The sequence below is a fragment of the Ceratotherium simum genome, chromosome 33 (assembly GCF_057802395.1).
Source record: "Ceratotherium simum simum isolate JZ-2026a chromosome 33, ASM5780239v1, whole genome shotgun sequence".
NCBI lineage: Eukaryota > Metazoa > Chordata > Mammalia > Perissodactyla > Rhinocerotidae > Ceratotherium > Ceratotherium simum.
Genome location: NC_141932.1, coordinates 17,770,153 through 17,798,120, shown reverse-complemented (window position 1 = coordinate 17,798,120; position 27,968 = coordinate 17,770,153). Strand labels below are relative to the sequence as shown.

The window sequence follows — 27,968 nt, the reverse complement described above, 5'->3', positions numbered from 1 at the left end:
ACTGAAAAATGCTATGTCTCAAATTAAACATTAGATAGAAAAGCTTAACAGCAGAATTGAGATGACAGAAACAAGAATCAGTGAACTTGAAGACAGATCAACAGAAATTATCCAATCTGAAAAACAGAAAGAAGGTTAAAGATAAATAAAAGAGCCAGTGACCTGTGGGACAGTATGAGAAGATTTAACATATGAGTACTTGGAATCCCAGAAGGACAAATAAAGGCAGGAAAAAATATCTGAAGATACAATGGCCAAAAATTTCTGAAATTTGGTGAAAGGCAGAAGTGTACAGATTTCAGAGGCTCAGAGAATCCTAAATAGGATTAACACAAAGAAAACCACACCTAAGCACAGCACACTCAAACATCTGAAAATGAGGAAATCTTGAAAGCACACAGAGAGAAATGACACATCACAGAGGAAAAATAATTCAAGTGAGTTCTTATCATTACCTATGGAGGCCAGAAGTCAGTGATACAATATCCTTTTTCAAAAAACTACAAACCAAAACCCAGAATTCTATGGCAGGAAAAAATACCCTTCAAGAACAAAGGCATTTCAGTAAAAGAAACTATGAAAATTCATCCAGCAGATGTGCACTCCAAGAAATGCTAAACTAAGTTCTTCAAGCTGAAGGAAAATCATACCAGATGGAAATTCAGATCATTGAGAAGGAATGAAGAGCATGGGAGAAGGTAAATTTATGCGTAAATATAAAAGATGAGGGTTTTCTTGGTCTTACTTTCTTAAAAAAACATAAGACTGTTTAAATTTCCAAGTGGAGTGCCAATGTGACTTTCCATGGATTGCTTATTAATTGCAAAGGAAAAACGTACCAATATAATGGAGAGAGCTGGTGGTGAACATGTGAACCAAGAGATCAAACAGTTTCACCTGTATGCCACCTGGTATTTTACCATATTAAATACACAATATTATCTATGAAGTAGTGTTGTCAAAAATGTTTAATCTGAAACCTAATCAAGCCTCTAAACATAACCTCAAGTTCACAATAAATACAAAACAGAGGAACAAATTAAGCCCACTTTGTAAAAAAATAGGACAAATACAGAATGTGCAACATTATATAGGTTATCTCTCCTGAGTCTTCAAAAAGTCTAAGTCACAAAAAAAGGTGGAGGGTAAGTTCTTGACCAAAAGAGACTCAATAAACCACAATCATATAAAATATATGAGCTTAGTTTGGTTTTTGGCTTTTAAAAAACCAGCACTTTTAGAAGACATTCTTTGAACAACTGGAGCAATTTGTAAATGGACTGAATATTGCAGAATGTCACAGGGGTACTGTTAATGTTTTTTAGGTGAACAATAGTTTAGTGATCATGTAGAAGATTATCTTTAATTCTAGGAGTTGTATGTTGATTTTTTAGAGGTGAAGTGATACCTAAACATTCACTCAAAAAGCACAGCAAAAAGATACATGTAATATATATTTAATATGTAATAAGAATGATATATGATATGTGTGCATCCGTATATACACATTTTCATACGTACGAGAGATATCAGATATATTGAATCTAGGTGGAGGGCAAAGAAACCTTCATTATATCACTGTTGTACCTTTTACGTAAATTTGAGAACTTTCAAAAACTTGAGGAAAACTGTTTCAGGTCAACATCTGTCTTTTGGCTTCCCAACTGTTAATTTCTAATTTCTCTGAATTGTAGGGAATGTGGATTGTATGTTTTCTGTATAATAGAATTTATTATAAGAAAATTTCTTTAAACCACTCTCCAATTTTTCAACAGCTATACTCTCAATACTCAACAAAGGCACAGGGTTTCCTTCCATTAGTCTTCACTGGGGATGAGCTTTGAGTTAAAAAGTTTCTTGTTTAATATATTCTATGAGATTTTGTCCAGAATAAATTATCTGAAGTAAAATATGGACAAGTGCTGATAGAAAGATTTTTAAAATATGCTCATAGAGTCTTCCTTCCTTCCTTAAATTCCACATGAATTTATTCATAGTAACACTAATGATTATCATAAAAAATAACAATATTTAGTAAGCAAATACTGTGTGCCAGATGCCCTTCCAAACGTTTATATTTTATGTTAAATAATTTTATCTTTACCATAACATCATTAGGTGGTAAAACAGTGATAATGGTAAAGGATGTGCCATGGCTAAAGGCTTGCCAACTCTCACTATATTAAGAGTTTCTCACCACTGTGAAATCTTTGATGTTGAGTAAGTTGATAGCAACGAGTAAAGGCCTTCCCGCATTCCTTACATTTGTGTGGTTTTACACCAGTATGAATTCTCTGATGTTGAGTAAGTCGATCACTACGATTAAAGGCCTTACCACATTCTTTACATTCATAGGGTTTTTCACCGGTATGAATTCTCTTATGTTGAGAAAGACCTGAGATAGAACGAAAGGCCTTCTTACATTCTTTACATATATATGGTTTCAAACCAGTATGAATCGTCTGATGATAAATTAGTTGAGAATTAAGTCTAAAGGTTTTCCCACATTCCTTACATTCATAGGGTTTCTCCCCAGCGTGAATTGACTGATGTGTTTTAAGGTCTCCAACGCGACTGAAGGCTTTCCCACATTGTTTACATTCATATGGTTTCAAATCAGTATGAATTATCTGATGTTGAATAAGGTATGAATGAAGTTTAAAAGTCTTCCCACATTCTTTGCATTCATGTGGCTTCTCACCAGTATGAATTCTCTGGTGTTGCGTAAGTTGAGAGCCTCTACAGAAGGCCTTCCCGCATTCCTTACAATCGTAGAGTTTCTCACTACTATGAATCCTCTTATGTTTAAGAAGGCTTGAGCCCCTACTAAAGGCCTTTCCACAGTCCTTACATTCATGAGGCTTCTCACCCGTATGGCTTCTCTGATGTTCAATAAGTAGATAGCTGCGAACAAAGGCCTTTCCACATTGTTTACATTTATAGGGTTTCTCACCAGAATGAATTTTCTTATGTTGATAAAGACTTGAACGATGACCAAAGGCCTTCCCACATTCCTTACATATATAGGGTTTCACACCATGATGAATTTTCTGATGTAGACACATATGTCGGTACAACCTAAAAGTTTCCCCACATTCTTTACATTCATAGGGTTTCAAACCAATGTGAATTTTCTGATGTTCAGTAAGGTGAGAATGGCGTCTAAAGGCCTTCCCACATTGCTTACATTCATAGGGTTTTACACCTGTATGAATTATCTGATGTTGAATCAGCTGGGAATAAAACCGAAAGGCCTTCTCACATCCATTACATTCATAGGGCTTCAAATCGGTGTGAACTTTTTTATGTCTTATAAAATGCTGAAGAACTATAAACGCCTTTCCACATTCCTTGCATTCATAGGGTCTCACACCACTGTGGTCTCTCAAATGTTCAGTAAGGTGTGAATATTTTCTGAAGCCCTTCCTACATTCCCTACATTCATAGGCTTTCTCTCTAGTGTGAATTCTCTGACGTAGAGGAAGGGATATATGTTTTCTGAATGTCATTGGACTAAAACATCCCACTTTAGGTCCCTGTTGTCTCTCAAATTCAATTCTGCTCTGTGGGTCATTTCTGAAAATAAATCCCAAAAGGTTGAAGGTTTTACTTCTTTTCATTGTCTCTCGATGGCATGAATTTACTTCGTAACTGTGTTTTTCTGAAGATAACTTATTGGTCTCAGCTGTGAAGTCAAAGTCTGAAAGAAAACAAGAAAACAAACAAATGCTATTTTCCTGTACTGGGAGTGGGGAGGAGCCTTCTATAGTAAAAATTGACAAGTATATTCATTAGAAGTAAAATTGAAAAGCATATTCGTTAGAAGTAAAAGGGTCACAAAATTCTGAAATACGGCCATGAAATTTTGAAAAGGCAAGAAGGGCTCAGAAAATTATGAAAGTTCTCATGAGAATGTAAGTTTGTGAGTGGGCAAAGAGAAAAGGTCAGTAGTTCTCATATTTAGCTGTGGATCGGAATTACCAAGGGAGCTTACATATACCACCGTTTAGATATCTGCTGAGACTGAGTTTATCAGAATCCTTAGGAGTAGCTCCTGGTCATCTACATTTCTAACATTATCTACCAGATGGCTCTCTATGTAATTTTTTCAATGGTTTGTCTTTTTTTTGTGTGTGAGGAAGACTAGCCCTGAGCTAACGTCTGTTGCCAATCCTCCTCTTTTTGCTGAGGAAGATTGGACCTGAGGTAACATCTGTGCCCATCTTCCCCTACTTTATATGTGGGATGCTGCCACAGCATGGGTTGATAAGTGGTGCATAGGTCCACGCCTGGGATCTGAACCTGCGAACCCCGGGCCACCAAAGCAGAGTGCACAACCTGAAGCACTATGCCACTGGGCCAGCCCTGATGGTTTGTCTTTATCTTAGAATGAAACTCAAACACATAACGATGAATAAAAAGGCTCTGTCTTATTTAGACAAATTCATTGCAAGCCCTTGACATCTTTGTTCCCTATATCCTACCACACTGCATCTCTTCAGGTTCTAGAACATACCACAACCTTTCCCATCTCCTGGGGCTTCACACAGGTGCTCCACCTTTCAGGAATCCTCTTAGGTGGCTTCTTTAAATTACTATATTCAAGTGTTACAGTTAGGAGTCACTTCCTTAGAAAGGCTGCCCCTGCTGACTCTATATAAATAAATATCCTTTATTCTATATTCCAACACCTAAGTTTTTGCCTTCACAATGTTTTCCTCTATTACATATTTATTACATATTTGTTTTTTTATTTATTTTCTTACTCTAAAACTCAAGTATTGATGCAAAACTTCTTTCATCTACCACTGAAAAACAAGTCCTTACCACAAGAGAGGTATTAAATAATTAATTGCAGAATAAAATATTGAATTTTAAAAAGTAACTGGGATGAAAATAAAGGTAAATAAGGATGAAAATCAGGGGCCAGCCTGATGGCGTAGTGATTAAGTCTGTGCACTCCGCTTTGGCAGCCCAGGATTTGCAGTTCGGATCCCGGGTGCCGACCTATGCACCACTTATCAAGCCATGCTGTGGCAGGCATCCTACATATAAAGTAGAGGAAGATGGGCACAGACGTTGGCCAAAGGCCAATCTTCCTCAGCAAAAAGAGGAGGATTGGCAACAGATGTTAGCTCAGGGCTAATCTTCCTCACCAAAAAAAAAAAAAAAAAAAGGATGAAAATCAAGGTCACCAGGGAAGGCAGCCGTGAAAATAACCATTTAGTTTCTGAAAATTATGCAACAGTTATCAACTCTCTCTCCCTGACTCTAATCTCTCACACCTTATTACAGTAAAATATGCTTTCCTCTATCATTTACCTTACTGATGAGAAAAATGCACAGTCGAACTAGGTCAGTCAAAAATATAAATGGAAAAGCTGACACCTGATCATTCTCCAATTGCCTCTCCTCTTAAAAATATACATGTCTCTACCACTATTGTTCAGCCCTTCCTGTGCATAGCCATGACTGTTTTTCTGCTTTTATCTCAGTCAAGGTAATCAGTGGTGTAAGACCTTCATCAGTAGAGTTTTAATGTTATTCACCCATCCTACAGATGTTCAATCTGTTTCATTTCTCCAATGCCTCTCCCAAATTCTCCCTTCTATTCCTTTATAGCTAAAGCCAATCATTCTTTAATTTCATGGAAATGTATTTCAGGAATGGTATTAGTTAACACTATTTTAAAAAGCTTATGAAGGGCTAAGCAAATAAACTTGGGGATGTTGGGAAAAAAGAGGGTAACTAAATAATATTGGGAAAGAGTCAGGGAAACTGAGTGCCTGGAGACAAGTGGAGAGTGGAGCAGCCTGAAGAAATCTAATAGGCGAAATGGGTCAAGTATGCGTTGGAGACAAGTGGAATTCTTCTACGAATAAAGTATGGTATGTTCAAAAATTTGAAATAATATAAACAATATTCTTTGAACCAAGGAGAAATGAGTAACAATCTCAAAAAGCCAAAACACTTTCTATTTATAAATGAAAAGCCCTCAATAACTACTCTTAGGTCAATGAGAAGATGCAAACTGAAACCACAGAACTTCTTGAAAACAATGATAATGAGAATACTACACATCAGAATCTATGGCTTTCAACTATAGTGCTGCAAACTCATAGGCTAAAAGGCTTACATCTAACGAAAAATACAAGAATTAAAATGAATGAATTAAGCATTACAATTCAAAATTAGGAAAAAATTAGAAAAATAATGATAAATTACACCGAAGGAAGGCAGAAAGGGACATTAATAAAATAAAAGCAAAATTTAAATAAAAGTGTACAATTAACACATACAAACCACTAGTCTATCTATTCAAGGAAAAAAAAGGAGGAAAATCTGAATACAAAACAATAGGGAAATGGTAATCGATAAAGAAATAGAGAATGTTAAAAAATCATACAAGACAACTGTGCAAATAAATTTGAGATGTACGTGAAATGATGAATCTTTCTGAAAATATAATTTATCAAAACGACCCCAGCTAGATGTACTGACTTGCTTCTAACAAATAGAATATGGAAAGGGAAAAATAATAACTTTACAGTGAAGAAAACTGACAGACACCCCCTTAAACAAGTTTTTAAGGTTAACACCCCAGTGACACATCATGTTGATATCATGTACCCCCAGTACGACATGATGAGAAGGGTACTTCTCTGGTATTCTTCCCCCAAATCCATAATCTCAGTTTAATCCTAAGAAAACATCAAACCAACCAAAATTTGGGGGCACTCTACAAAATACCTGACCAGTACTCTTCAAAAGTATCAAGGTCATGAAAGAGAAAGAAAGACTGGGAAACTGTCACATTTGGAGGAAACTACAGACACAGGATGACTAAAAGTAATGTGGTATCCTGGATTGGATCCTGGAACAGAAAAAAAGACATTAGTGCAAAAATTGGTGAAATCTGAATAAAATATTGAGTTTAGTTAATAGTATTGTAAATATTAATTTGATAGTTTTCATAAATGTGCTATGGTTATGGAAGACATTATCATTACAGGAACGGTATACTGGAACTCTCTGTACCACATTTGTAACTCTTCTGTAAATCTAAAGTTATTTCAAAATAAAAAGTTACACAACAACAAGCAGACTCCAGAAGAGATGGAAAATCAGAACAAACCAATATCCACAATGACATAGAAAAAAAAATTGTATATTTATCCCCACAAAACGCCTATCACCATTAGCCTCCCTATTGGCCAGGTTTCAGTCCCTATAAACTGTTTCCCACTAATGTGGACTAGGGTGCCTTGGAGAAATAGCTAATTCCCAGTCCAGGGCAAGGAAGATGCAAGGTGAGTCTGGGACCTCTTGTACTAAAGTGCGAAGAAGTTTTCAAAGATGAAGAGAGTGAATCACTTGTGCTTCTGGTCATGTAACATTAAGAGAAATCAGATTTACCCTCCTACCTTAAATAACTGGAAAACAGAAAAGATATACGAAACGGCTTTCAGATACCAGACAACAGGTAGTGCAGGATAGTGATCCCCTAAGAGAAGGCAAACAAATGAAGCGAGCCCTACAAGTGCCACAGCTGACTCCCGAAGAGACTTTCTAGAACAAAGCCCAGGGAGGGGGAACTAAAACAGAGCCCAGCTTTACCCCTGAGTTGAGGAGACAGAGTAGATACAGGGAGAGAAGGAAGTACAGAATTTGCAAGGCAGAGTACCAGAAAGGAGTGAGCTGCACAGAGAGAAACCTCTAGGAAACTGTGAGGGGTCCCCTTGACACTGGCTGAGTAAGGATCTCACATGAGTGTGAGGAAACAAATGACGCCAAGGAAAGTACCACCAGATATGAGTAGGCAGAACAAGCCCTGGAAGTCACAACAGGCAGAGGATAGTTCCTGTTTCACCAGCCAGAATGGAAAGACTCCATAACACATGAGGCATTGAATAGAGTTCAGAGAAGGGTAGTGCCTCAGTAGCGGGGCCAAACCAGCACTAGACTAAAAGCTGTTCTGGACACGCCCCCACAGAGCTTAAAGGCAAACTGTGAAAGGATCAACAGGTTCCAAATTACATAACCGAATCCCAGAACCAAGCCCCAAAATATGCAAAAAAGAATATTAAAAATCCAGCATTCCAGCACTGTAAACTTCACAATGTCCGGCATCTAGTAAAAATGTCAGACATGAAAAATAGCAGGAAAATATCACCCTGACTAGGAGAAAAATCAAAGAAAAAAAACAGACCAAAGAATGATAACAGAGAATTAGTTGAAAAGAATATTAAAAGAGCTATTATAAATATACTCTCTATTTTCAAGTAGTTATTTTTCTATTCGTCTCTTACTTTTCTGTAGTTTATTCTTTGTTGGACTCAACAAAAAAGAGCTTATAGGAAAAATTCTCCCCCAATTTTTGCATGTTCAAACTGCTGCATTTATACTTTAATGACAAACCACCTAGGCCTGAATCTTCCAATCTGTGGAAAGACTCTTGATGACTGATTCAGTTTCTTTAGTGCTTATGAGACGTTTCACATTTTCTTTTTTTTTTTTTCTTGAGTGGAGATTTATGTAGATTAAAATTTTCTAGTAATTTATTTCATTTGATTTTTCAAAGTTTCTGGCATAATGTTTATCAAAATATCATATTTTCAAGGCTTCATGGCTTGTAATGAGGTCCCCTTTTTTCCTCATGTAGATGATTTTCTTGATTCATGTTGAGAGAGTTGCACCAATTTTATCAGTTCTTTGTGATAATCAAATTTATGGTTGTGACATGCTCTTTGTATGGTTTTTATTTCATTAATTTCTGTTCTTTATTTTTTTTTGGGAGGAAGACCAGCCCTGAGCTAACATCTGTTACCAATCCTCCTCTTTTTGCTGAGGAAGACTGGCCCTGGGCTAACATCCGTGCCCATCTTCCTCTACTTTATATGGGACGCCGCCACAGTGTGGCTTAACAAGTGGTGTGTCGGTGCACGCCCGGGATCCGAACCAGCGAACCCCGGGCCGCCGCAGCGGAGCGCGCGCACTTAACCGCTTGCGCCACCGGGCCGGCCCCTGTTCTTTCTTTTATTATTTCCTTTCTTCTGGTTTCTTTAAGTACACTGTGCTCTTCTTTTCCTAACTTATCAAATGGATGATTAGCTTGTTAATTTTCAGCATTTCTTCTGGAAACAAAAGATCCACTGGAAGAGGAAGCTTGAAATCAAAACAGATAAGCAGCAAGAGCCCTTAAAGGAGTGGTGAATTGGCTCTGAGGCTCTACTGCTACTTTTCCCCTGGAGAAACTCACTGATTCTGAGCACAGCTAGAGGTAAAGGCACCGTGATAAAAAAGAGGGAGCTTAGTATTACCAAAACTGAAACCCAGACTGTCCTAATTAACCTCTGCCATTCTATTAGACCCACAGGGAAAACGGAGATACCCTCTGGTGGAAGACACCACCATCCGAAACCGCTCCAGTTCTTTTGTACACAATGTCCAGCACACAATCACAACTACTAGTAACTGAAGAGGCATTACCATATGATGAATAACAAGAGAAAAAAAAGAAACAATAGAAGCAGACCCACAGATGATACAAAGAATGAAGGCAGACAAGAATTACAAAATAACTATGATGAAAATGTTTAAGAAAACAGATGAAAAGACAGTAGTGAAAAAAACATAAATAAAAGAATGAAGAACTTCAACAGATCATTGGAAGTTATGAAAGACAATCAAATTGAATTTATAGAACTGAAGAAGACAACATCTGATACGAAAAACCCCTCTTTAGGAGCATACTCATCACTGCAGAATACAGGATAAGTGAGCTGGCATACAGGTCAACAGAAAATGATAGAGAGAAAAGAAGATAAACACATGATAGAAACGTGAGATATGCTCAAAAGATTCAACATAGCTATAATTGGAGTCTCAGAAGAGAGGAGAGAACGGTCAAGTATTTTCCAAAAACTGAACAAAGACTTTCACTTCTGAGTAGAATCTATCAAATCACTGCAAGCCAGTGCTATAAATACAAATGATAATACTCAAAAAGGTAATGATCTTGATTCATTCTACCATCATAAAAATTACCAAGTCTCTTTTGTAGCAAAGAGGAAACCAGGACTCTATGTTACCTGTTCTCTGTATAGGTGGACCAGCAATTAAAAGAAAATATTTATAGACATTCTGAACATACACATAATATGAAATGTGTTTTCTTTGCCAGTGACTATGCAGAAAAAAAGGCCCAGAATTCAAATGTTTAGTCATTTAGAAAAAGGAGCAATTTTTCTGCAGGATGGGGCAGAGGGAGGCAGGAAGGTAATGATGGATAGGGAAGATTCAGGTGCCGAATGGAGGTGCTCATTTCCATCTATCGGAGCTCAAACTAGTCCTTTGAGAATGTGGAGCAGAAATTTAGCTGGTTTCTTGGCCTAGAGCATAAAATATACAGTGGAGAAAGTGGATATGCCAGACGGCAGATTCTACATCATTTCAGGCAGATGTCCTTACCCAGCGAGGCCAAGTTAGTATAATTCTCCAGCATCACATCTCTGTACAAATCCCTCTGGTCTGAGTCTAGGCAATCCCACTCCTCCTGAGAGAAGTCTATGGCAACATCACTGAATGTCAAGGGCACCTGAAAGGACAAACCCATGTATTATTTGTGAAAATCAACAAAAAATCTTCAGGATGGAATAGTGAATTGCAGTAAAGGGGCAATACACAAAAACAAGTAGGCTGAAGTTACAAGATCATGACATGGTCAGATGAGAATAAATTAACTGTCCCTACACAATCTTGAAGAATCCTGTTGAAGCACACAAAATTTCTTTAAATATACAGAAAAACTTAAATTTCCAAATGTATGAAAATGAATAAAGTAATCAGACTTTCTCAATTAAATGAAAGAGTATATGTAAGCATACTACCTGCTATGTACCTAAATTATAGACTATTAATAAATGTAAGTACTTACATCTTTTTTCTTCAAGGACTATGTAAAAAGAATTGATATTTTCTTCCCCCAAAATGAATTATAAAATCTCTTCCAGCCAAAATGGAATAACAGGGATTGAATTTACCCTCCTGCATGAAATAACTAAAAACCTGGCTAAAACATATGAAACGATGGTTTCAAGACAGAAAACGCTGGGCAATGAAAAACTGGTTGCTGAGAGACGGTAACCAATGAAGTGAACCCTATGATGGTGCTAGCTTACTGCCAGGAGACAGTACTACTACGCAACTATTAGAATGACTAAAATGAAAAAGACTGACCATTTTAAGTGTTGGCAAGGATGTGGGAAAAATGGCATTCTGATACACTGCTGGTGGGAAAGTAAAATGGAACAATCACTTTGAAAAACAGTTTATTGGTTTCTTTAAAAGTTAAACATCCATATGATCCAGCCATTCCACTCCTAGAGTTTACCCAAGAGAAATGAAAGCATATGTCCAACCAAAGATTTGTGCATGAAGGCTCACAGCAGCTTTATTTGTAAGAGCCAAAAAGTGGAATGAACCCACATGTCCATCAACACAGGAATAGATAAACAGATTGTGCTATATCCTGAGAATAGAATACCAGTCAGCAATAAAATAGAAGGCCCTACTAATACATACAACAATATGAATGAATCTCAAAATAAATATGCTGAATGAAATAAGACAGACAGAAAAAGAGTACATAATGTATGATTCCATTTATATAGAATTCTAGAAACCGCAAACTAACCTCTAGTGACAGAAAGCAGAACAGTGATTAGCCTGGGCACTGGGGCAGGGTGGGAAGGGTAGGAAGGGGCAATTATAAAGGGGTATGAGAAAAATTTAGAGTGATGGATATGTCCATTATCTTGACTGTGGTGATGGCTTCACAGGTGTATACATATGTCAAAAGTCATCAAATTCTACGCTCTAAATATGAGCAGTTTATTGTCAATTATATTTCAATACAGCTGCTTTAAAAAGACAAAATACATACACTTAATTATATGTCAATTATACCTCAAAAAAAGCTGATAAAGTTTCTATCTTAGGAAATAGAGTTTGTATAAAATTAAGTAATTTTATCAAGACACAAGTTTTTTATATGTCAGATTATGTCATAAGCATTTCCTTTATTCTGACAAATTAATGTCTTTATTTAGTCCCTCTTACAGATATCAGATTTAATCTTTCTTAAAGTATTAAGGTATTAATAATAATAATATTAAAATATAAAGTATTATACTATTATGATATTTAGGTTGGACACAAATCCTAACTTCCTCCCCACAGTTCAATTTCATCTAGCAAATGTAGTTCTAGATGACCTTCCTTTCTACAACTGCTTACTGAATTCCTATTCCTGAGTTGGAACACACTAACGTAGGATGATCTAGAACAACACTGATTCACTCAAGACCAGCAATTTCTCTTCCAATACAAAATGGACCTTGGTACCTTATTCATTTCTTGTGATTCCTTAGCCAGATCCATGATCTCTCTTTAGGCATCTCCCATTTCTACCCAAACCTAAAAGCTTTTCAAAGCTGAGATCTCATCTCATACTGAGACTGAGACCACTCATAACCCAATCTCCCTTATCTACCTGAAAAACTGGGGAGAACGTTTTCCCTCCTGTGGTCAAATAGGACTATCATTTCTATATCATGAAACCACGAACCTGATGAGGGAAGCTCAAACGTTGCCTTCAAAGTACTTCACTCTTTCACTGCTCCAACACTGCTCTTGAGAGAAGACTGAATACATGGAAGATGAATGAATTATTTGATGAGTAAGTGAAAATCAGTTTGAAAAAGGGAGCAAATGAAGAGGACACCATCCTTCTCTGTAAGGGGAGAAACTCTGGAATAGATTCACAGCTTTCCTAGGTAGGTGGTCTGGGGATAATGAATGAAAATGTTACATGAACTAAAAATCATAGTATTTTAGGAAGGAGAAAGAGACACCCACTTACCTGGGCCATGGTTTTAGAACTGCCAATCCTCCTCAAGTTTCCTCTACTGGAGAAGCAGAGTTCAGAGAAGCCAGGGCTGGGGGAGGAAAAAGAGGCCTTGAGATACGGTGTATCTCAGAACTCCAAAAATTATTTAAGGTAAGATAACCTCTCTTTTTTCTTCTGTATTCCTGCTTTCTCCTGTCCCTGCCCACTCCCCGCACTCCCAAGCACATAAACACATGTCAGAGGATATGAGAAGAAGTCCAGACAAATCCAAGCCCTTCCCCATATGTAGGGAGACAAGCCACACAAGCGTGGATACAGAGCAGGCACTCTTGCACCAAACCCAGATCCAGACACCCTACTCTGTCCTATTCCTCATCCTGATCATGCCAATGGTACCCCAGCCTGGGTCTTTAGTCATACTGAGTAGATGCTCCAGCATCAAGGCCTACGTTCCACGGTCAAGACCAGGCTACGCAACACAAACCTTCATGGCCTTGGGATGGACCTGGACTCCCCCAGACAAAAGGCAGAAAACAGTAGAGACCAACGTGGAAATCTTTTTACCACCGTAAAACTGCCCGCCCATGTGAAGCCTTCCCCCTGAGCCGGAACTATGACTCCCGAGATCCTCTGGGCTAACCAACCTGGATGCCCCGCTAATGCGATCCACTTTGCTTGCTGGCATGAATCACTGTCTGTGCCCTCTGCTCCCAACCCACACAGTACCCACTAGGGAGGAGTGATTCATGCTCACTGAAGCCATATAGCAACACATAGACTTTTGCAAACTTCTGTGTGATAGGTGATCTATACACATTAACATTTAATCCTACAATGTACTTATTACCTAAGTTCAACAGATGAGGAAATGGAAGCTCAAAGAATTAAAGACATTTGCCCATATCACAAATAACAAGTAGAAGTGATGTGTTTTAAATCATTTTTCCGTAACTATAAAGCCACCTTTTTTTTCAACTGTAAAACATCACCTACTAAAAGATTGACTAAGGAGATATTTTTAAGCAATAAGATACTATCATTTTACAGGTATTCAATTGTCAGATTTGAAAGGCTGATGATACACTATGTATTAGTAAGGTTTTAGGGAAAAGGGCATTCTCAAGGTGTCCCGTAAACTTGTGAAAACCTAGTGCAATTGAGATATGTAAACAGAATTCTGCATAAGAAGAATTTAACCGTGAAAGGCCATTTCTGAGACTCCATCCAAAGGAAATAACTGTAAAATGTGCCTAGAGATGTATAAAGGAATACGATAATAGACACTAGTTAAAATGAAAAAAAGCTGGAGAAAAATCTAAAGGTACTTAGACGGGTAGTTAATTAATAAACTATAGTGCGTTCATATAATGGAAAATGATGCAGATATTGAAAATTACTGTGCAGACCACTGGTTCTCAACAGGGGGTGATTTTTCTCCCTAGGGAACATTTGGCAATGTCTGGAGACTTATTTGGTTGTCAAAATGTGGAAAGGGGTGCTCTAGTGGGTAGAGACCAAGGATGCTGCTAAACATCCTACAATGCACAAGAAAGTCCCCCAAAACAAAGAGTTATCTAGCCAAAAATATCAACGGTGCTAAGGTTGAGAAACCCTGATGTAGATTTATTAAAGGAAGCTAACATAATCCAAAGTCTGTATAATATATTATCCACAATGCCATCATATGATAAAAATTATTAAACAAGAAAAAGTTAATGATAATGAAGAGAAAAAACATCTCAATAGAAACAGATGCAGAGATCATCCAGATAATGGAGCTAGCAGACAAGGACTTGAAAATATTATGATTAACATGCTAAAGAAAGTAAAGGAAAACATGGGCAAAAAGGAATGCAAAATGGAGGATATCATTAGAGATTGAGAATCTTAAAAAAAGAATCATGTGAATGTTTTATAATTACAAAAATATAATATCTAAAATTAAGAATTTATTGGATGGATTTAACAACAGAAAACAGTATTGATCAACATAAAGTCAAATTAACAATAATCTTATGCAGAGAGGATAAAAAAGAAAGGCAAGAACTGAGCTGAACATAAGAGAAACACAGGAAACAGTCCAAATGTGAAACTGAACGCCTACAATAAAGGAGAATGGGACAGAAAAATTATTTGAAGAAATAATGGACAAAACATCCCCAATCTCATGAAATACTTTGATACATAAATCAAACAGCTCAGCAAACCTAACCAAGATAAAATAAAGAAATCCACACCTAGGCACATCACAGCCAAACTGTTGAAAAACACACTTGAAAACATACCTTAAAAGTATCTAGTTAAAAAAAAAGACATCAGTTATAAGAAAACAATAATAAGAAAAATAGTTCATTTCTCAACAGAAACTATAATACCCTGAAGAAGGGAATTATATCTTTAAATGCAGAAAGAAAAAAACTGACAACTCTGAATTTTATACCCAGAGAAAATATCTTTCAGAAATGAAGGTGAAATAAAGATTTTTTTCAAATATAAGCTGAATTTTTTACCAACAGACCCACAATAAGAGAAATACTAAAGGAAAGCATTCAGACTAAAGGAAAATAATCCCAGATGTGCAAAAAAGCAATGAACAGCTGTAGACACAGTATATATACAATTAATATGGCTAAACAAGTAGGCTGTTTAAAGTAACAAAAATAATAATGCTTTCTGGGGCTTGTAATATAGGAAGAAGGAATGACAATAGTAGCAAAAATGGTGGATAAGGTAAATGGAGTCACACTTTTGAAATGTTCTTACGTTATTTGGGATGTGGTAAAAGCCCTAATTTAAAGGAGACTGTGTTAAATATGCATCTTATAATATCTCAGGTTAACTACTAAAATAATTATACGAAGATGTATAAACAAAAAAGTAAGTAAAGGAGATAAAACAGAACAATGAAAAATACCTGATTGACATAAAAGAGAGCAGGAAAGGAGAAATAAAGAATGGATGGGACAAACTGAAAACTTTAGCAAGATGACAGACTTAAACCACACTTTATCAAGTAATTGTAGTAAAATGTGAATGGACTAACCACTGCAATTAAAAACTAAGATTGTTAGATGAGATTAAAAGGAAAAACAGGATCAATTATGCTGCTTACAAGAAACATACTTTAAATATGAAGACAGATATGTTAAAAGTAAAAGAGGGGAGAAATATATTAGACAGTAATTAGAAGAATGCTGCTATAAATATATTAATAACAGATAAAATAGACTTTAATGCAAGAAGTATTTTTTTTTTAATTTTTTTTGTTTATTGCAGTAACATTGGTCTATAACATTGTAAAAATTTCAGGTGTACATCATTGTACTTCCATTTCTGCACAGATTACATCATGTTCACCACCAAAATACTAATTACAACCCATCACCACACACATGTACCCAATTATCCCCCTCACCCTCCTCCCTCCCCCCTTCCCCTCTGGTAACCACCAATCCAATCTCTGTCCCCATGTGTCTGTTTATTGTTGTTATTATCTACTACTTAATGAAGGAAATCATACGGTATTTGACCTTCTCCCTCTGACTTATTTCACTTTGCATCATGCCCTCAATGTCCATCCATGTTGTCACAAATGGCTGGATTTCATCGTTTCTTATGGCTGAGTAGTATTCCATTGTGTATATATACCACAGCTTTTTTATCCATTCGTCCCTTGATGGGCACCCAGGCTGCTTCCAAGTCTTGGCTATCGTGAATAAGGCTGCAATGAACACAGGGGTGCATGTACCTTTGCAAATTGGTGTTTTCAAGTTCTTTGGATAAATACCCAACAGTGGAATAGCTGGATCATATGGTAGTTCTATCCTTGATTTTTTGAGGAATCTCCATACTGTTTTCCATAGTGGCTGCACCAGTTTGCCCTCCCACCAGCAGTGTATGAGAGTTCCCTTCTCTCCACAACCTCTCCAACACATGTTGTTTCCTGTCTTGTTAATTATAGCCATTCTGACGGGCGTGAGGTGATATCTCATTGTAGTTTTGATTTGCATTTCCCTGATAGTTAGTGATTTTGAACATCTTTTCATGTGTCTGTTGGCCATCTGTATATCTTCTTTGGAGAAATGTCTGTTCAGGTCTTTTGCCCATTTTTTAATTGGGTTGGTAGTTTTTTTGTTGTTGAGATGCATGAGTTCTTTATATATTTTGGAGATTAAGCCCTTATCAGATGTATGGTTTGCAAATATCTTCTCCCAATTGTTAGGTTGTCTTTTCGTTTTGTTGATGGTTTCCTTTGCTGTGCAGAAGCTTTTTAGCTTGATGTAGTCCCATTTGTTTATTTTTTCAATGCAAGAAGTATTATAATAGAGGTGTGTCCTATAATTCAACAAGAATATAACAGTAGTCCTATATTTGTTATGTACCTAATAACATAGCTTCACAATATATAAAGCAAAAGTCAACAGAATTAAAGGACAGACAAATTTATAATTAAAGTTAGAGATTTTAATACCTTCCATTGGTAATTAATAATAGGAAAAGTGAAAAAAATCCACAAAGCCAAAGAAGTTTGAATAAAATTACCCAAATTGACCCAACTGAACATTATACTCCCAAACTACAGACTACACCTTCTTTTCAAATGCTCACAGCATATTTTTCAGAATAATATTCTGGGCCATAAAACAAGTATCTATAAATTTCAAAGGATTAGTATCAAAGAATGTATAGTTTTTTTAAGCCTTAAGAATTAACTCAGAACTCAAAAACAGGCATTTCTCAAACGTTTCCAAATATAAAACGTTCATTCTTAAATAAGTATAGATCAAAGAATAAAGCATAATAAAAACTAGAAGATATTTTGAGCTGAATGATAATGAAAGTCTCCAAGCCTGTGAGATGCAGCCAAACCAATGCTTACAAAGACATTTTGGGCTTTAAATGTTTGTTTTATAAAAGTAGAAAGGTTAAACATCAATGATCTACCTTTGGAAGCTAGAAAAGGAAAAGCAAATTAAGCTTACAGCAAGTGGAACATACTAAAAGAAACCAATGACAAAACAAAAATCCAGACATACAACAGAGAAAAATCAATACAGCCAAAAGCTGTTTCATTAAAGAGATTAATAATATTGAAAAACCTCTGGCTACACTGATCAAGAAAAAACCTGCCAATATCAGGAATATAAAACGAAATATCACTACATATATTACAGACTTTTAACTTGATAACAGAATTTTATGAACAACTTATGACAACAAACTTGAAAATATAGATGAAATTTAAAAACTCCTTGAAACACAATTTAACTAAACTGATATAAGAAATAGAAAATCTGAATATTATTTTATTTGTTAAAGAAATTAAATCTGTTTTAAGGACCTTCCCATAAAATGTCAGGCCCAGAGACTTCAGCGGCCAATTCTCCCAAACATTTAAGGAATTAAAAATCCCAATCACACTCAATCTTTTTTTAGAAAATAGAAAAAAATGGACCATGTCATGGCCAGCACAATTGTGATATCAAAACCTGACAAGGACATTACAAGAAAGGAAAATTACAATATATCTCTCTCATGAACACAGGTGCAAGCATATTAAAATATTAGCAAGGAGAAACCAGAATATATATGATCACGAGATTTATTCTAGAAATGCAAAGGTCATTTAATTTTCAAAAAGCAATCAATGTAATCTTCCAACTTTAAATAATAAAGGAGAAAACCAATCATTTCATTAGATGCAGAAAAACCATCTGATAACATTCACTGTCAGTTCATGATAAAAATTCTCAGCCAACTAGGAAAAGAAGAGAACTTTTTTAATCTGATAAAAGGGATCTACAGAATAAAACTACAACTACCATTTTATGAGAGGTGAAATATGGACCATGGTCCTTCTGAGTTCAGGAAGAAAACAGGGGTACCCAGTCCTACCACTTCTATTAAACTTTGTACCAGAAGACCTATCCAAGAGCATAAGGGAAAAATATTGAAAAGAAAGGTATGAAGATTGAAAAGAAAGAAGTAAAACCATCTTTATTTGAGGATAACATCATTTGTACACTGAAAAACATTTTCAATTCTACAAACTATTAAAATTAATAAATGAATTTATTAGCAAAATTGTTGAATAAAAGGTCAATGTATAAAACACAATGGTACTAAAGCAAAGCTATTGAAAAAAAGAAATTTTAAAAATCCCAACAGTTTATCAAAAATATAAAACACTTTGGAATAAATCTAACAAAAGATGTGCATGACGTTTAGATTGAAAACAGCAAAACATTAAGGAAAGAAATTAAAGAAGAATTAAATAAATGGAAACATATTTCATGTTCATGAATAGGAAGACTCAATTTTTTTTTTTTTGGTGAGGAAGGTTGGCCCTAAGCTAACCTCTGTGCCCATCTTCCTCTATTTTTGTGTGTGGGTGGCCACCACCACACGGCTTAACTAGTCGTGTAGGTCCACGCCTGGGATCTGAACCTGCAAACCTGGGCCGCTGAAGTGGAGTGTGCAGAACTTAACCACTATGCCACCGGACCAGCCCCGGGAGACTCAATTTTAAGATTATCAATTCTCTCTAAATTGACCTATTGATTCAATGCATCTCCAACAAAATATCAGCAGGTCTTTTTTCCTGAGAAAATTAACAAACTCATTCTAAAATCATATGGAAATGTAAAGAACCCAGAACAGTCAAGGCAATTTTGAAGAACAAAGTTGTCGAACCTATATTACCAGACATCAAGATACAATATAAAGCTACTGTAATTAAAACAGCAGTACTGGCCCAAAGATTGACAAGTAGATCAATGGAACAGAATAGAGAGTCCAGAAAGAGACCTGTACATATGTAGTCACATGATTTACAATAAAAGTCTGATTGCAACTTGGAGCGGAAAGGATAGTCTTTTTGACAAATGGTGCCTAAGCAATTGGGTATCTGTATTGAAAAAATGATTTTGACCCTGATCCCACTACATACACAGATATAAATTCAAGACAGCTCATAGGCCTAAATGTGAAAACTAAAACAATAAAGCTTCTGGAAGAAGAAACAGGAAAATATCTTCATGATCTTGGGGTAGGCAAAATTTTCCTTTTTAAAAAATTTTTATTTTCACTTATGTTAGTCTTAGAGAAAAGTCACAAGAGTAGTACAGAAAATTCCTGTGTAACCCTCATCCTAATGTTAACATCTTACATAACCACAGGACAATTATCAAAACCAGAAAATTAACACTAGTACAATACAATAAATGGCATATCTCATTCAAATATCACCAGTTTTTCCACTAATGTCCTTTTTCTTTTCCAGGATCCTATATACGATCCCACATTGCATGTAGCTGTTATTTCCCCTTAGTTGCTTCCAGTCTCTTCAGTCTTTCTTACGGTATTAGTTTTCAATTGCTGCCAAAACAAATTACCACAAATTTAGCTTAAAACAACACACATTTATTATCTCAGTCTATGTGGACCTGGAGTCTGGACACAGTTTAGACGGGTGCTGTTCTCAGGCTGGACTCATAAGCTGCAAACAAGGTGTCAGCTGGGCTGTGTTCTCATTCAGAGGCTCAAGTGGGGAGGAATCCATTTCCAAGTTCATTAAGATTGTTGGCAGAATCCATTTCCTTGTGGCCATAAGACTGAGAGCCTCAGATTTTTGCTGGCTGTCAGCTGAAGGATGCCCTCAGGTCCTAGAGGCCACCTGCAGTTTCTTGCAATATGCGCTTCTCCAACATTGTCACTTATTCCATCAAGCCCACAAGGCAGGTCTCTAGCTTCAGTCTGCTATGCTGGAGTCTTATAACATAGTCACAGTAGTGACAGCCCATTACTTTTGCCATATAAGGCTAATCCCAGGAGTGATATTCCCTCACCTTTGCCATTTTCTACTGGTTAGAAGCAATCACAGGCCCTGCCTGCACTCCAGAGGAGGGAATTACACAACGCCATAGACACCAGCAGGCAGGAATCATCGGGCCACCCTAAAATGTGTCCACCACTCCTATCTTCATGCCCTTTTGACTTTGGAAGATTACCAATCTTTTATTTTGTCAAATGTCCCTCTACCTGGTTTGTCCCATGTTTCACAATTGGAATGAGGTTATGCATTTGGGGCAGGACGGTAGTCCCCCGTTATCTGCAATTTTGCCTTCCACGGTTTCAGTTACCCATGGTCAACCACAGTCTGAAAATAGAGTATGAAAAGACACTTTGAGAGAGAGAGAGACCACGTGCACATAACTGTTATTACAGCATATTGTTATAATGGTTCTATTTTATTATTAGTTATTGTTGTTAATCTCTAACTATGCCTAATTTATAAATTAAACTTTATCATAGGTATGTATACATAGGAAAAAAATAGTATAGATAGGGTTGGGCGCTATCCATGGTTTCAGACATCCACTGGGGGTCTTGGAAATATACCCCTCATGGATAAGACGGGACTACTGTACCACCATGATGCTGTGTCCTTCTCACTGTATCATACGAAAGGGCTCACGATGTCAGTGTTTTCTTACTGGTGATGTTAACCGTGATCACTTGGTTAAAGTGCTTTCGGCTTGGTTTCTCCACTGTAAGGTTACTTACTACCATTCCCTTTGTAGTCAACAAGTATCTTGAGTGGTGGGAAATACTTTGACACTATGCAAATCCTTTTTATCCCCCAAATTTCACCCACTAGTGTTAGCATCTATCAGTAGATCTTGTCTGAAACAACTATGACTGTGCTGTTGGCCTAATGACCATTTTCTATGTCCTTCTTTCCTTCTACATTTCACAGTTGGAATTCTACTGTAAAGAAGAGTTGTCCCTTCTTCCCCAGGAAGAGATTTTTTAAACAGAACAAAAATGCAATAAGCATAAAAGAAAAATATTGGTAAATGAGCTCCATTAAAATTAAGAACGGGCGGGCCGGCCCGGTGGTGCAAGTGGTTAAGTGCATGTGCTCTGCTGCAGCAGCCTGGGGTTCACCGGTTTGGATCCCGGGCGCGCACCAACGCACTGCTTGTTGAGCCATGCTGTGGCGGTGTCCCATATAAAGTAGAGGATCATGGGCACGGATGTTAGCTCAGGGCCAATCGTCCTCAGACAAAAAAAAAAAAATTAAGAATAGGGGCTGGCCCCATGGCATACTGGTTAAATTCACATGCTCCACTTTGGCAGCCCGGGGTTCGCAGGTTCGGATCCCAGGCGTGGACCTATGCACCCGCTTATCAAGCCATGCTGTGGCAGGCATCCTACATAGAAAAAAGTAGAGGAAGATGGGCACGGATGTTAGCCCAGGGCCAATCTTCCTCAGCAAAAAAAAAAAAAAAAGAGGAGGATTGGCAATAGATGTTAGCTCAGGGCTAATCTTCCTCACCAAAAAAATAAAACAAAACAAAATAAAATAAAATTAATAACACTTTTCATTATAAGACATCATTAAGAAAGTAAATAAGAAGCTACAGGCTAATAGATACTCCCTCTTTCTCTGTTTCTACCTCTCTCTTCACACACACACACATACATACGCACACATCTATGTTTATACACACACAGAAAGGACTTGTATTCAAAATATATCTAAAATTCCTAAAATCAATAGGAAAATGACCAAAAAAACACACTGAAAAATGGACAAAAGATTTGAATAGACACTTCGTAAGAGTATATCAAAATGGGCAGTATCATATGAAAAGATACTCACATCATTATCAGGAAAATGCAAATTAAAATCACAATGAGATACCACTCTACCTGCATCAGAATGGCTAAAATTAAAATGATTGGCAATAACAAGTGTCAGCCAGTTTAAGAGGTAACTGGACCTTTCATACACTGCAGTAGGAATGATAATTAGGTCAACCACCTCTATCCCTGGGTATATACCCACGAAAAACAAGAACATATGTCCACAAAAAGACTTGTACAAGAACGTTTTAGAAGGTTTATTCATAACAGTCAAATACTGGAAACAACCCATCATCACGAGAATGAATAAACAAATCGTGGTATGGTCATGCAAGGGAATACTACACAACAATGGGGAGGGGAACCTACTGATTCACAAAACAACATGTATGAATCTCAAAAGTACAATTTTGGACAAAAGGTAATAGATACAAGAGTTCCATTTATATGAAGTTCAAGAACAGGCAAATCTCATCTTCAATGAGAGAAGGTGGAATAGCCTTTACTTCTTGTGGGGGCGGGGTGGTTCTAACTGGGACTGGACACAAGCAAATCCTCCAAGGGGGACAGAAACGCTCTACGTCTCAATCTGGGTGGTGTTTCCAAATGTAACAGTTCATTAAGTTATACACACAGCTAAGATATGTGCATTTTATTATATATAATACATATTTCAATGAAAATGATGATACAGACCTTTATTTGATGATAATGGGTAAAAACATTATATTTTTATCCTGTTATGGCAGGTAATATAACATATTTATATTATCACATGCATATATGAATACATGCATGTGAATTAACTGGTGGATAAAAAGATTTGGAGTAAAATGTTTACAGTGATTGCCTCTTCACTTTCGGCTTTTCTGTATTTTCTGAATTATTGCATGAGAATGTATTACTTTTATAATAAAAATTACAATAGAGCTAATCACCCTCTTTGAGATTGGAGGGTGAAATCAAAGGAGATATGAATTTGGTGATATTTAGGGTATGACGGTGAGGCCTTATTTTCTCCAAAGGCTTGAAGTCTTTGAGTGGATTGTCTCAAATTGGAATACATATCAAGGTGCTGAGTCCTGAGCTTTGATACACAATAGTTTCCCTTTACTGGTTTTCCCTGACTCAAAGCCTCTACTACACTCTCCACCCACTAGGCCTGGACTCCTCGTTCCAATTCAGGAACTGCGCCTGGCTTGGAAATAGAAAAACCCGCATATAAAAGAAATGGAACCGAGGCATGCTGTGGCTATCGACAAACTCAGAGTCGTGTGGTTACAGGGCAGAGAGGTCCAGCACAAGAAGGGCAAAGGACAGCCAGCCGAGGGACCGAGAGCATGATACCGGAAGGAAAACAGAGCAGAACGACCATGGACTCTCAAACAAATCCCTCGTAAATTCAAACACTTCAGCCTCCCTAGAGGTCACACTGAGGGAATAAAAAAGCTCCAGAGATCCTATTTTCAAAATAGGATCACCATTTAAAAATTTGATCATAAAGACTCTGTTCCTATGAGTTTTTAGTATCACATCCCTAAACAAGTTCTTCTGGGGGGTGCACTCCTGCACCCAGTGGAGGCTGTGGCCACCTTCCCAAATGTCACCACCTCTGAAATTACAAAGACCTAAGTTCCCACGTGGCCCTGAGAAATTGGGAGAAGTGAAGTTGATCAAGAAACGCAAGTGGGACAGCCTGTAGAAGCAGGTGTGTTCAGCATTCTGAGCTCTGCAACAGCTGACTGGTTAAACACATAACAGAACATGCACATAATGAAATATTAAGCAGTCATTAAATGCTAAGTTTGAGAAACTGTTAAAGGAATGAAAATATTCAAGATATACTATCAGTAAAAAAATTAGGTTACAAAGACCAAAATCCCAGGTAAAAAGTGGCTAAAGAATTTGAATAGACATTTCTCCAAAGATATACAAATGGCCGATAAGCACATGGAAAGATGCTCAATATCATAAGCCATCAGGGAAATTCAAATCAAAACCACAAGACCCACTTCATACCCACTATGATGGCTATAATAAAAAAGACAGGTAATAACAAGTGTTGGTGAAAATGGGAGAAATTGGAACCCTCACACATGGCTGGTGGGAATGTAAAATGATGCAGACATTTCAGAAAGCAATCTGACTTTCCTCAAAAGAGTTACTGTATGAACCAGCAATTCCACTCCTAAGTATATACCTAAGAGAAATAGAAACATACATCTACACAAAAACTTGTACACAAATGTTCATAGCAACATTATTCATAACAGCTAAAAAAGTAGGGAAAACTCCAATGTCCATCAACCGATGAATGGGTAAATAAAATGCGGTATATCCATACAATGGAATATTATTTGGTAATAAAAAGAAATGAAGTAGTGATATGTGCTACAACATGGATGAATCTTGAAAACACTATGCTAAGTGAAAGAATCCAGTCACAAAATACCACATATTGTATGATTCCATTCCTACGAAATGTCTAAAAGGAGTGAATTAATAAAGACAGAAAATAGATAAGTGGTTGCCTATGGCTGGGAAGAGTGGGGGAAATGGGGAGTGACTGCTAATTGGTTTAGGGTGTCTTTTTGGGGTGATGAAAATGTTCTAAAGTTGACTGTGGTGATGGTTTAAAAAACCTGTGAATATACTACACATATTAAGTTGTACACTTTAAATGGTTGAATTGTGTGGCATGTGAATTGTATCTCAACAAAGCAGTTAAAAAATTAGGTTACAAATGTACAAAATTATATAAATATAAAATATGATTACCTATATAAAATATACATATTTATCAATATATAGAGAAAAAGTGGCAGATATCAATAAATAGCAAAAAGTATGGAAAAGTATATATCCATATATTAGCATTGCTTATTTATGTTATAGTCCTGGTTTTCTTCCTTTTCCTAAAAGTTTATTTCATTAAATTTAAAAAAATGGCCATTCATTAATTTGACACACACACACAGATATGTTTTTTATTTTTTAAAAGAGCAACCATTTCTCCAAATAGGTGGAAAAAAATCCCATCCCCCTTAAATATCCCTGAACCTGAAAATAGAGCCTAGAACACTGGAGAACAAAGGTCCTCAAAATTGTGTCTCTGGGAACTTGCTAGAAATGCAGATTCTCAGCTCCACCCCAGGCCTACTGAATCAGAAACTCTCGGAGTGGGCCCAGCAATCTTGTTCGAACAAGCCCTGCAGGTGATTCTGAGGCACCCTACATTTGAGAACAAATGCTGTTCTAAAAACAGTTGCTGTGTTTTATTGTTGTTGTTGTTGTTGTTGTTTTTGGTGAGGAAGATTGTCCCTGAGCCAAGATCTATGCCCATCTTCCTCTATTTTGTATATGGGATGCTGCCACAGCACGGCTTGATGAGCAGTGTGTAGGTCCACGCCTGGATTCGAACTTGCAAACCCTGGGCTGCCGAAGTGGCACATGGGAACTCAACCACTACGCCACGGGGCCCATCCAGTTGCTATGTTTTACTGAAAGGTTTTCCTTCATTCCCATCAGCTCCCAGGGCCTCAACCCACCCTATGATTTGTTTGCCTATAGAAATGTATGTCCATGTAAATTGGAGCCTATGATGTTTTGTATGCATTAATGGTAGTCTCAATGCAGCTTCCTATTATATATTCTTGATGGATGGGTTTACTTTGCTTCTGAACCCGTCCTCCTAGCCACAACATCCTACAAACAGCTGTTGAGACATCTTATCCCATTTAATGTCACTTTGCATTTAACATCACTAGAATAAAAACTCTAAGGCATAAAATCCATTTTCCTTCACAGAGTTCTCAAAATTTGATCATATTCTGGCAGTGCTGCTATAGTCAGAATGAGATCTCTTCCTATAAATTCCCAAGGCAGGTCACCTGAACTTCTCTAGTGGCATTTCACACCTTCTATCGTCCTTATTCCTATTCTGATTTCATTTCCTTACTGGATAACAAGTCATTTGAGGATAGCAATCATATCTTTTTGTCATTGTATTCCAATGCATACAAGCATATTGGTATACTGTAAATATCTGGTATTTGACTCAAATTTAAAAACTAGGAATTTACCCTTAGGGAATGACTATAAAAGGACATAAGAATCTATCCATAATGATGTTAATTATAGAATAATTTAGTTTTTAGTCAAGAATTAGAAATATAGGAGCTAACAGTAGGCAACAGGTTAAATAAATTATGGAGAGAAAGGCTTGGGGACCCTGACAAGGGTCGCTCATCTCAATGGCCCTACGATTTACACATGTCACTATTAGGCAGGACATTTCAGCAGAAGGAAAAGAAGGGTCTCATGTCTTTAAAATTAAAGTGTATTTTATGAATAATGAGGAAACACAAACTCACCGGAACTTTAACTTTTAGATGTGTAACAAAAATTCTTTCCTCTCTCAGGATTCTTTTTTTAGAAACAGGCAACACTGGGAAAAAAGAAGGCAATCATGAGACATCAGGATTTTCCTGGAAAGCACTGTAACTTAACAAAAGGCCCTCCAAGACCACACCCTCTCACCCAGTCCACCACACACAACCAGACTGGAGTAGGAAGAAGACTGGAACAGTGTTGACCATTCCCAGTTTGAGAGAGGCCAAGGTCACTGATGTCTAGGGTGGAATCTGTCTCTAATTCACAGCAGGTTCCTAGGGTCAGAGTTCTGGAAATGCTGTGGTTATGAAACATGTAGCTGGCCCCTTGGAGCTTCCAAGGGGGACCCTCCTTGGAGGAAACCCCACTCCTTGGACCTCATCAGGTCTTCCCAGAGGCCTGCCCTGAGGCCGCATCCAACTTCAAAAAAATCTCATTTCAAGATCAAGTCTTGCGTCTTCCCACTGGGATCCTCCCTTCTTCCATTCTCAGGCTCAGAATCTGGCTTCCCTTTCATCTACGGCAAACCCCAAGCGGCTGGGAGGGGACAGGGCGGAGGAAATCAGGGAGTCTAGAGCCACAAGTGCCCGTGACAACCCACATGGCCACACAAGCCTCGCTCAGCCGTAAACCACAGAGTTAAATAAGCACAATCACCGAGTTAAGTAAACACAGTCAAGACCAGTCACTGACACACAAACGCACAGAGACACGCCTAGACCTAGACCTAGAAACACACACACACACACACTATCACTGACACTAACGCACAGACACCTAGACCTAGAAACACACACACACAATATCAGTCGCTGACACACAAACGCACAGAGAGACACCTAGACCTAGAAACACACACACCCCGTCGCTCACAGGCACACAAATCTCCTCCTCTGCTGCTCACGCAGACAGGCCTGAGACTCCGGGCCTGACACGCCCTGTCCACGCCCGGAGCGTCCTCGCCTGGAGCGCCTGTCACCCTCACCGCAGGGTCGTGACCGGCTGCGGTCGGGGA

General features: G+C 37.4%; 1 protein-coding gene across 2 annotated transcripts; it reads right to left on the bottom strand.

The window, feature by feature from the left end:
* Positions 1-16: 16 nt before the first annotated feature.
* Positions 17-27,959, bottom strand: ZNF404 (zinc finger protein 404). Of its 2 annotated transcripts, XM_014795133.2 has the most exons (5): positions 27,827-27,959; positions 26,935-27,008; positions 12,923-12,998; positions 10,471-10,597; positions 17-3,700 (listed from the first exon to the last, which is right to left on the bottom strand). In XM_014795133.2, exons 3-5 carry the CDS (start codon positions 12,929-12,931, stop codon positions 2,178-2,180), a joined length of 1,659 nt encoding a protein of 552 aa, XP_014650619.1. In that variant the 5' UTR covers positions 12,932-12,998; positions 26,935-27,008; positions 27,827-27,959; the 3' UTR covers positions 17-2,177. The 2 variants fall into 2 exon arrangements, 1 of the variants encoding a protein (XP_014650619.1); XR_015549489.1 differs by lacking the exons at positions 17-3,700; positions 10,471-10,597; positions 12,923-12,998 and adding an exon at positions 19,025-21,068.
* Between the last annotated feature and the right edge of the window lie 9 nt (positions 27,960-27,968).